We start from the raw sequence: 11,824 nt of genomic DNA on the forward strand, positions 1-11,824 counted from the left end.
TCTGAATTTATTGGAGAATGACCAACACTGGGATAACTGCATCAATGACGCGTGCGAAACGTCAACCCCAAGTCAAATTCGTGCATTGTTTGGCATCATTTTAACAACTTGCTCTCCATCAGCTCCTACAGAGTTATGGGAAAAATATAAGTCAAAAATGTCCGAAGATATACTCCATCGAAAACAGTTAGAGACGTCAGATATGACTTTTGATTTTACATCAGAAATTTATAACTACACTTTAGTTATTATAGAAGATTTGTGCGTACGTATGGCAAACAAACCTCTTCAGGATTTGGGAATGCCTTCACCTAACCGTATCGCTGCTGTTTCGACATGTGTAGAATTGGATCGTGAATAAAGTTACAGTACGAGTGATCTATTGTCGTATCTACAAAATAACATTTCCAAGTTAACGTCGGAACAAAAAGACATTTATGATACGATAATGCATTGTGTCGATAACAACGTTGGAGAAATTTTCTTTTTGGATGCGCCAGGAGGTACTGGTAAAACGTTTGTGATAAAACTGATTCTGGCATCAATTCGATCAAAAAATGATATAGCGTTGGCAATTGCGTCGTCCGGAATAGCCGCAACATTGCTGCCTGGTGGAAGAACTGCTCATTCCGCTTTGAAATTGCCTCTGAATTTGCATTCTACAGAAACTCCCACGTGCAATATTTCCAAATCATCTGGGATGGGTAAAGTATTGCAGCAATGCAAACTTATTATTTGGGATGAGTGCACAATGGCACACAAAAAATCGCTCAAGGCTCTGGATCAATGCTTGAAAGATTTGAGAGGCAAGTCGAAACCCTTTGGCAGCACATTATTATTGCTTGCGGGAGATTTCAGGCAAACATTACCTATAATACCTAGATCAACTCCTGCAGACGAAATGAATGCTTGCCTGAAAAATTCTAATTTATGGGCACATGTAAAAATATTAAAATTAACTACAGATATGCGTGTCCGATTGCAAAACGATGACTCTGGTCAAACATTTTCAGATCAATTGCTGGCAATTGGAAACGGAAAGCTCCCAGTAGACTCAATTTCAGGATGTATACAACTACCTGCTGATTTCTGTAATTTAGTGACGTCCAAAAATGAATTGATTGAAAAAGTATTTCCGAATATTCTAAAAAATTATAAAAATAATAAATGGTTAAGTGAAAGAGCGATTCTCGCACCCAAAAATATAGACGTCCACGAAATCAACAATATTGTTTTGACCAAGATTCGAGACCAGGCAGTCCTTTACAAGTCAGTCGACACAGTTTTGGAACCAAATGAAGCGGTTAATTATCCATCTGAATTTTTAAATTCCATAGATCTTTCAGGGTTTCCCCCACACGTGCTGCAACTAAAAATAGGCGTACCAATAATACTTTTAAGGAATATCAACCCACCAAAGCTTTGCAATGGCACGCGACTTGCCGTAAAAAAAACAATGGAAAACCTAATAGAGGCCACAATCTTGACAGGGCCTTTTGAGGGTGAGGCTGTTCTTATTCCTCGCATTCCCATGATTCCAACGGATCTGCCTTTTCAATTTAAAGGATTGCAATTCCCAATTCGATTAGCATTTGCAAACACCATTAACAAAGCTCAAGGTCAATCATTAGAAAAATGTGGTATAGATCTTAATACTGATTGTTTTTCCCATGGACAATTGTACGTTGCATGTTCGAGGGTCGGTAAACCTGACAATCTATTTATATGTAGCGACAATTTGACAGCGAAGAATGTTGTATATTCGCAAGTTTTACGCAGTTAATTTGTATTGTATCTATCTATCTATCTATCTATATAAAAACGAGTTGTGTGTATGCATGTTTGTTTGTTTGTAAAAAGAGCGTTTGCATATGACGTCATTATTAGTACATAAGGCTTTGTATATGCACAGACAATGGGAAAGCCAAGAATGTTGTATATTCGCAAGTTTTACGTAGTTTGAAACACATATATAAATCTATCTATATTCACAGGTGGGACACAGGGACACAACTACAATGGCACGTAACTAATAATGCGCGTTACGACTTACGCGCGCGGGGGGGCTTGGGGGGGGCGCGAAGCGCCCCACCAACTAGGTGTTGGGGTGGCGCGAAGCGCCACCCCAACAGCTAGTATTATATATATATCTATATTCACAGGTTGGACACAGGGACACAACTGCAATGGCGCGTAACTAATATGACGCGTAACGACTTGCGCGCGCGGGGGCTTGGGGGGGGACACGAAGCACCCCCACCAACTAGGTGTTGGGGTGGCGCAAAGCGCCACCCCAACAGCTAGTTATATATATAAATAAGTTGTATGTTTGTTTGTTTGTACGCATATGACGTCATTATAAGTATATAAGGGGGCGATTCAAAGAGAAATTTCAGTATAAATCCTACAATGGCAGAAGAAACAGCCGAGGAAGCTGCTCAAAGAGTTAATGCCAAAAGGCTTGCGGCTAAAAGAGAAAGTAAGAAAAGAAATCTTGCCAAGGAATCACAAGAACAACGTGAAAACAGGCTTGCGTCTCAAAGAGAAATTACCAAAAATATCGTGCCGAGGAATCACAAGAACAACGTGAAAACAGGCTCGCGGCTCAAAGAGATAATACCAAAAGAAAGCGTGCCGAGGAATCACAAGAACAACGTGAAAACAGGCTTGAGGCTCAAAGAGAAATTACCAAAAAAATCATGCCGAGGAATCACAAGAACAACGTAAAAACAGGCTTGCGGCTCAAAGAGATAATGCCAAACGAAAGCGTGCCGAGGAATCACAAGAGCAACGTCAAAATTATCGCCTGGCATTCAAATACAGCCCAAACGGTCCCTATTGCAAGGCCTTGAAATTTAATGGTGAAACAATGGGAATGTGTTGCGCCTCAGGAAAAGTTAAACTTCCTCAGCTGGCTGCAACACCAGAGCGATTGAAGACTTTATGACGTTACAGACCGGGACACCGGGACAAAAGGAATATAAATGACGGCCGGGACACTCAAAGAGAAATTACAGACTCCTGAACTCCATCTTAGTGAGGATTGCAAAAGTTATCCTATAGTCAAAGTTCAGTCTTTTCGATTCTGGGTTAAAACTACTAAATTTGTCCCGCATCCAGCATGAGTAAATATTTAGCTTAGAATAAGAAATATCGCTCTTACGGATCAATAAGACAGGACCAAACAGGTTGAAGCCATTATAAATGAATCGAAGACTTCCCAGCCATATTACACAACTCTGATAGAACGAATGAAAACACCAAATGTGATGTATAATTCGATCTTGTATTGTGCTTGCGTTTGCAAACGAATATAATTGAAATATCATACCAAACTATTTTTTTGTACAGATTACTTGGATTATAATAACAATATTGGTAAACTTTTATCTTCCTCCATTATCACCATTTTTTTTTCCCATCGCAGCACAATTTTTTTCTTTTAAAAACTACATAATTTTTCTTTTTTTCAGAATTGAAGCTGTAATCTTCAAAAAAATATCAATGGATAAGACTTTTGAGAATTACTAGATAGGAAAAAAGATTAGGCATCAAAACAGGCAATTAATTTAGAAATTCTTACCGTTAATCCTTGCAGAATCACGTCTATATTTCTATTTTGTATAAGAGGTTCAGGTACCAGAAAAGAAGGCCGAGTCATGGCGTGGTTCTGAACATATTGCGGGCGTAGGTTAGTGGAGAAAGCATTCTGGTGCCAGTGACGAACAGTTGGTTGCATTTTCTTATTCATGCGTTGGTTCCTTGCTTGTGTCTGACTTCTTGGAGGAAAATGGGGTGTTCCCTGATCACTGTGAAGATTTAAATTTAGGTTTCCTGCTTGTGCATAGCTCCTATTGGGTAAACAAGAAGAATCATTGATGCATCTGTCTAGTAGCTGTGACGGGTATATATTCTGCTGCCAATTCTGACTCACAGAACTGTCTTGAAGCCAGTTCACAAACATGTGATTACCATTGGTGTAATTTGGTTGATAAAACCCTTGCCTATTTTGTTGTCGAATGTAATGTTTCTGATGGCAATTCCTGTGATATTCGTACCGCATTTCTGATAAATTCGGACCTGATGAATTACTAGAGGCATTTGACAAATGGTTAGATGACGCTTGTTCTGGCAACGACTGAGTTGAGTTTGAAAAAAATAGTTCCGTATTATGCAGGGCAAAATTATTGTTATTTTCTGAAGTTGCTTCAGGACTAACAGAGGTACATGAATCAGGTAAAGGGTTGTTAGAACTGTCTTGCTGAAACATGAGATTATTGTTGGTGTAATTTGGTTGATGAAACCCTTGCCTATTTTGTTGCTGATTGTAATGTCTCTGGTAGTAGTTCCTGTGATATTCGTGCTGCATTTCTGATAAATTTGGACCTGATACATTATTAGAGGCATTAGACAAATGGTTAGACGATGCTTGTTCTGGCAAGGACTGAGTTGAGTTTGAAAAAGCTAGTTCTGCATTATGCAGGGCTAAATGATTGTTATTTTCTAAAGTTGCCTCAGGACTAACAGAGGTAGATGAATCAGGTAAAGGGTTGTTTGAAGCTTGAATTTTTTCTAAATCTTCAATAAATACTGAATATGGAATTTCCTGATAGAGAACATTCGTCCGTTGTACTTGTGAGTAAAGCTCTGGCCAAGCATCCATGCTGATTAGTGACACCACAAATTCCTTTTGTAGCACAATGTTTTCAGGTTTTTCAGGCTCTGCACGTAACACGAGGGACACCAAACGTTTGAATGCCAATTTTGTTTCTCTCGGAAATAAATTTTCTTTTTTTACATCTTTTAATTTCAGCACTGTTTTATTGTTCATTGGACCTTCTCTAGCGTCAGGATTCACATAAGGACGACTTATAACTTCATTTTTCACTAGCCCGCCCGACGAACATAAGTTATTCAGTTCTGATACCACGTTTGAGGGGGACATCCTAGAATCTGGACTAGGTTGTTGCAGCTGGTTCTCTGGGGACTCCACACGACGGGTTGAGTGTGTTTCCTTGATATTTTGACATTCTCTTTGGTTTTCCATTTGAAGAGTGGAACAAATAGTTTCAAAAGAAGAGCTACTCAAAGTGGAAAGGCATGCTTCAGTAAATGTTGGCTGTGAATCTGGACTTGGGGTTTCTTCGTTCTTAAACAGACTTTCTACACGTGGATAGCATGGAGAAGTAACTTCAGCTGTATATGCAACTGATATATCTTTCTCTAGGACTGAGCAAAATTTTTTCTGTTTCAGTAATTCCTTGTCCAACTCCATTTTGTTTTCTTCAAGCTGTTTCTCCAGATTTTCTTGTCGGAGCTTGATCTCATCTCTCTGCACCTCCAAGTGACTGCATTTTTCCTGTAAGTTTTGAAATTTCATCTGTTCAGCGATTAGAACCTCTTGAAATGAAACTGATACAGGAAATAAAACACTGGTTTGATGATTTTCAATCTCTTTTTTGATCTCTTGAAGTCTTGAATCTAATTTTTGAAGTTCTTGAAGTCTATTGAAAAAACTGTTTCTTTTGATAAGATCAGCATCACTTAATGATTCCATTTCAATCCGAATTCCTTCAGCCTTCTTTTTAACTTCTTTAAAGTCTTTCTCGAGTAGTTTGTTACTCTGTTTAGCTACACGCATATCATTCAGGTATTTGCTGATTTTTTTCTTTGATGCCTTCACTCTCTCAAGAGATTCAAAAGAAGCTTTTATTTTCTCTTCAATCTTCAACCTTTTTTCTTTCAGCTGAACAATGACTTCTACAAGCTTTGAGCGCTTCAAGAACAATTGTTCCATAAACGTAGTGTCAACAAGGGAGGTAGAACTGGGTCTGGAAAGGGAGAACAACTCTTTAAAAAGTAAAAATAACTGGTTGCTCGAAAGTGTTTTAAATCTTTCAGATAGAGAACATCAAATTGACAGCAATTACATATAAGCCAACTAGTATTTTTTAATGCGAGAAAAAAAAAGTTACTATTATCTTTTTAACCCAAAACACTGAAGTATCTTGACAACCAAAATGCTAGAGTGGAGATTTTGTGAACTGGTCTAGTGTACTCACTTTGGGGAGAGGGGTAAATTTCAGCTGCATTAACTTTCAAAACTGAATCATGACTTATAGCCACCGGATCGCAATGGTAGCTCAAAGATATTGTTACACTTGTTAGAAAACATATTTAGCTTATATCACAGCTCTTTGAATATTTTTAGTCATTATAATAACCTTATTTTCTCTTAACCTATTTAGTTAATAAAGTATTTGGTAGGTTCTGTTTTTTTGTAATAAAATATCCTATTTTGTCGCTGACAGAAAATATGGAGATTGGAGCTTTTGATACCAAAATCTGTAGTACCCTACCTCTGATAAAAAAAAATCTTCCTTTCGCAGCCAACTCCGACTTGGATTTGTAGTTGAATAGTCGTTCCCCCACTATTTTTATAATTTAAATTACATAGATAACTTCGAAGACCACACTGCCTTTCCATGACGAAAGTAAAACAGTTCAAAATAGGGATGATACCTTTTTATTGACAGTGAATAGATATAAAATTATTTAACTGGATATTTCGAACACATATACAGTGTTCATCATCAGCAGAACTCAAACAGCAGTTTTACTGCTGATGATGAACACAGTATATGTGTTCGAAATATCCAGTTAAATAATTTTATATCTATTCACTGTCAATAAAAAGGTATCATCCCTATTTTAACGGTTTTACTTTCGATTTGAATTACAGTTACCCGGAAAATTAACCCCAATTCCTAATAACAAACAGCCATTCTTATGGGAAAAGATAAATAGAAAACATGGTGCATAGCAAGTGAAGCAAAATGAAAATGCAGGGGAATAGTTTCTTTTTTATGCTATTGTCCAAGCAAATAAATATTCTGACATAATTTGCTTTTTTGAGGTCTATTAAGGATGAGGTCCATTATTTTTTCCCCCTAGCAGGCTCTAAGAAATTGCTCTTCGAATAAATCTAGTAAAATAATGAGTTGAGAAGTATTTTTTGTCAAAAATTGACGTTAGAACTATGAAATTTTGAAACAAAGATATATTTCTGACACTTGACAGGTTTTGTCATTTAAATATGAAATATACAGGGTTTGGAAGAAAGAAAATGCGACATTTGTTAAAATAATTAACTGAGAAATGTTTTGTTGCCAAAAATCGATGTAAAAAACCTGAAATTTGACAATAAAGGTGGTATTCTTGACACTTGAAAAGCTTAGTTACCGTATTTAGATCTAAAATTAAGAGAGTTAGGTGGGGGGAATGCAGGACTCGTTAAAATAATACACGGCTTTGAAGGGCTGTTTAAGATGACCCTTCTTAGTAGAATAGGGTATAATTATTTTAAAACCATCATAAAAGTATTGATACAGAGCCACAAATTGGATAAAATAGCTAACACAAGCATGCGGGGGTCCCATAAGAGTCTTGGGGGGAGGGTAGTCCCTCCCCCCGAAATTTACGAAAGTAAATTTCGTTTTAATTATTCATGTGCGGAGAGCCAAAATCAAAACATGCCTTAATTTAAAAACGTTCAGAAATTAAATAAAAAACAAGTTTTTTAACTGAAAGTAAGGAGCGATATTAAAACTTAAAATGAACAGAAATTACTCCGTATATAAAAGGGCCTGTTCCCTCCTCAACGCCCCGCTCTTTCGCTAAAGTTTTTTACTGTTTTAAAAAGTAGAGTTGAAAGACAGAGTCAAACTTTAGCGCAAAGAGCGGGGCAGAGTTGAAAAGTAGAGTTATGAAAGTAGAGTTGAAAAAGACATAAAAATACATGGAAAAATATAGATTAGAAATACATTTAAAATTCCTGATAGCACTTCAAGGTTTTGGGGTATTTTTGTAATTCTGGCGACTTCAGCAAAATATGAAATAGAATTAAAAGAAAATCAAAAGTTCCCAGAGGAATATCTAAACAAAAATAACCTCAAAAGAAAAACAAGGAACCTTTTAGACAGGGAAACTGTGCTGTTCACACATACTGCTAGTTTTAGCATTTGAATAGAAAATCAGACTATCAGAAAAAAAAGTAATGAAGACTGAATAGTGTAAAAAGGATGTGTTACGCTCTTTTGAGCATATTTTTAGAAAGTTCCCATTACAAGTGAACTCTCGTGTAACTAAACGCTGTGTAAATGAACAAATGTAACTGAACCTTCATGCATCTCACCACAGGTGCGACTGAACATTCGTGTAACTGAAGAGTCAACGCCTCCAGCTACTCAACGCCCGTGCACCTGAGTCAAACTCAATACCCGTTAAACTGAATAATCGTGAAACACAACCCTCGTTCAACTGATCAAACAGTTCGTGGTAACGAACTGTAGTAAGGAGCGACCCGGCTCAATAGTAACCAAAACTCTAAAAAAGGAATTTTTATAACAATAGTTACATCAAAAGAATTGCATTTTGATGCTGATTTTAAATACATAAGTTTCGTTAAGTTTCGACTTACCTATCAAAAGTTACGAGTCTGAGAAAATTTGCCTTTTTTTAGAAAATAGGGGGAAATACCCCTTAAAATCATTTCATCTTAACAAAATTACACCATCAGATTCAGCGTATCAGAGAACCCAAGAGTAGAAGTTTCAAGCATCTATCTACAAAAATGTGGAATTTTGCATTTTTTGCCACAAGACAGGTCACGGATGCGTGTTTATTCGTTTGTTTTTGTTTTTTTCCAGGGGTGATTGTATCGACCCATTGGTCCTAGAATGTCGTGTGAGGGCTCATTCTAACGGAAATGAAGTTCTAGTGCCCTTTTTAAGTGACCAAAAAATTGGAGGGCACCTAGGCCCACTCCCACGCTCATTTTTTCCCCAAAGTGACCGGATCAAAATTTTGAGAAAGACATTTTATTCAACATAGTCGAAAAACCTAATAACTATGTCTTTGGGGACGACTTACTCCTCATCAGTCCCCGTGGGAGGGGCTGCAAGTTACAAACTTTGACCAGTGTTTACACATAGTAATGGTTATTGCGAAGTGTACAGACGCTTTCAGGGGGATTTTGTTGGTTGGGAGAGGGAGTTACGCGGGGGGTTCTTTCCATGAAGGATTTTTTCATGGGGGAAGAAAATTTCCATGAAGGGGGCGCAGGATTTTTAGCATTTCTTAAAGAACAATGAAAAAATAAATATAAAAAGTTTTTTCAACTGAAAGTAAGGAGCAGCATTAAAACTTAAATATAATAGAAATTATTATGTATATGAGGGGTTAACCTCCTCCTAATACCTTGCTTTTTACGCTAAACTAACTTTATTAATTTCAAATATTTATTCTACGGCCTTTATGATTCAGGGGTCATTCTTAGGAAATTGGGACAAAATTTAAGCTTTAGTGTAAAGAGCGAGGTATTGACGATGTAGTGAACCCCCTCATATACATAATAAAAACATACGGATATAGAAGTTCGTTACGTAAGCTAATTTGTAAGTTACGTATATTTTTACTAATAAAAACGTTCGTAAAAAATTAAAAGTTTTAGTTGCTTTTTTAAATAACCAAAAACTTGGAGGGTAACTATGCCTACTCCCCTGCTCTTTTTTTCTCAAAATCGTCCGATCAAAACTATGAGAAAGCCATTTAGCCATAAAATTAAATTAATGTGTAAATTTCGTTTTAATTATTCATGTGCGGAGAGCCAAAATCAAAACATGCCTTAATTTAAAAACGTTCAGAAATTAAATAAAAAACAAGTTTTTTAACTGAAAGTAAGGAGCGATATTAAAACTTAAAATGAACAGAAATTACTCCGTATATAAAAGGGCCTGTTCCCTCCTCAACGTCCCGCTCTTTACGCTAAAGTTTTTTACTGTTTTAAAAAGTAGAGTTGAAAGACAGAGTCAAACTTTAGCGCAAAGAGCGGGGCAGACTTTAAAAGTAGTTATGAAAGTAGAGTTGAAAAAGTAGAGTTGAGTGACAGAGTCAAACTTTAGCGCAAAGAGCGGAGCAGAGTTGAAAAGTAGAGATATGAAAGTAGAGTTGAAAAAGTAGAGTTGAGAGACAGAGTCAAACTTTAGCGTAAAGATGACAGAAACTTCAATTGAAAGTTGTCCCACCCCCTTCCCCCTCTCTCTCTCTCTAATATAAATATATATATATATATATATATATATATATATATATATATATATATATATATATATATATATATATATATATATATATATATATATATATATATATATATATATATACCCCCGCGCGCCGTAAGTCGTTACGCGCCATTGTACTTGTGTCCCTGTGTCCCACCTGTGAATATAGATAAAAGAGAAAATATTTCTCTTTTCGTTATAGATATATATATGTTTTTAACTACGTAAAACTTGCGAATATACAATATTCTTCGATGTCCCATTGTCTGTGCATATAAATAGATTGTCAGGTTTACCGACTCTTGAACATGCAACATAAAATAGTCCATGGGAAAAACAATCCGTATTCAGATCGATACCTCATTATTCTAATGATTGACCTTGAGCTTTGTTGATGGTGATTGCTAATCGAACATTCCCTGTGTCCCGGTCGTCATTTATATTCCCAGTATCCCGGTCGTCATTTGTGTCCCAGTGTCCCAGTCTGTAATTTCTCTTTGAGCGTCCCGCTCGTCATTTAAATTCCCTGTGTCCCGGTCGTCATTTGTGTCCCGGTGTCCCGGTCTGTAATTTATCTATGAGTGTCCCGGTCGTCATTTATATCTCCCGGTCGTTATTTGTGTCCCAGTGTCCCAGTCTGTAATTTCTCTTTGAGTGTCCCGGTCGTCATTTATATTCCCCGTGTCCCGGCTTTTAGTTTTCTTTTTCTCCTTTATTTTTCAGTTTTTTTTTCCTTTTTTTAGTTTTTTTTTTCTTTTTCAGTTTTTAGTTCTTTTTAGTTTTTTTTTATTAGTTTTTAGTTTTTTTTTCTTTTTAGTTTTTTTTTGTAGTTTTTACCTTTTTTTAGTTTTTTTAGTTTTTTTTTCTTTTTTAGTTTTTAGTTTTTTACCTTTTTTTTGTTTTTTTTAGTTTTTTAGCTTTTTTAGTTTTTTTATTATTTTCTTTTTAGTTTTTCTTTTGTAGTTTTCACCTCTTTTAGTTTTTTTTTCTTCTTTTGTATTAATGCTAAAGCCAAGGTTCAAACCTGGAGCCTCTCGGACCTAGAACCTGAAACGTAACGCTTTACCAACTCAGCTGCTTCGGCTTGAATACATTCGTTTTGAGCAGCTTCCTTGGGTGTTGCCATTGTAGGTTCTTCAGTCATTTTACAATTAGAAATTTCTCTTTCAACGATCTTCTTACAATTGAAAATTTGTCTTTGAACGATATTCTTAAATACCTGTGTCCTGGTCGTCATTTATATTCCCTGTGTCCCGGTCGTCATTTGTGTCCCGGTATCCCAGTCTGTAATTTTTCTTTGAGTGTCCCGGTCGTCATTTATATTCCCTCTGTCCCGGTCGTCATTTGTGCCCCGGTCTGTAATTTCTCTTTGAGTGTTTTTTCTTTTTAGTTTTTTTTAGTTTTTTACCTTTTTTCTTTTTTCAGTTTTCTTTTTCTTCTTTATTTTTCAGCGTCACTATGAAATACATATCGCCGAACCTTTGTTTTTTTAACTAAAATCTGGTAGGCATTGATGACCTTATCCAAGTCAAAATCCCAAACCCAATCATCGCTATCATTTTCAGTTTTGATATGTTTTGACTCTCGCTGTCCAGGTGGATTTTCATCTAACTGCGCGGTTTTGCGTTCTTTAGCCGCAAGCCTGTTTTCTTACTGTTCTTGTGATTCCTCGGCACGCATTCTTTTCTTACTTTCTCTATCAG

At 36.4% G+C, this 11,824-nt stretch overlaps 1 protein-coding gene across 3 annotated transcripts in view; it reads right to left on the bottom strand.

Moving 5' to 3' along the window:
• LOC136028041 (uncharacterized) overlaps positions 1-11,824 on the bottom strand; it is a 71,426-nt gene that overhangs the window by 24,097 nt on the left and 35,505 nt on the right. For 2 of the 3 annotated variants that reach the window (XM_065705634.1, XM_065705632.1), the window contains one exon: positions 5,633-5,831. The exons of the other annotated variant lie outside the window; for it this stretch is intronic. In XM_065705634.1, coding sequence (XP_065561706.1) covers positions 5,808-5,831 — 24 coding nt within the window. In that variant the 3' untranslated portion in view covers positions 5,633-5,807. Of the gene's footprint in view, positions 1-5,632; positions 5,832-11,824 lie in introns of those variants that run through there. 3 annotated transcript variants of the gene reach the window in all.

This window comes from Artemia franciscana, chromosome 6 (genome assembly GCF_032884065.1).
Source record: "Artemia franciscana chromosome 6, ASM3288406v1, whole genome shotgun sequence".
Classification (NCBI taxonomy): Eukaryota; Metazoa; Arthropoda; class Branchiopoda; order Anostraca; family Artemiidae; genus Artemia; species Artemia franciscana.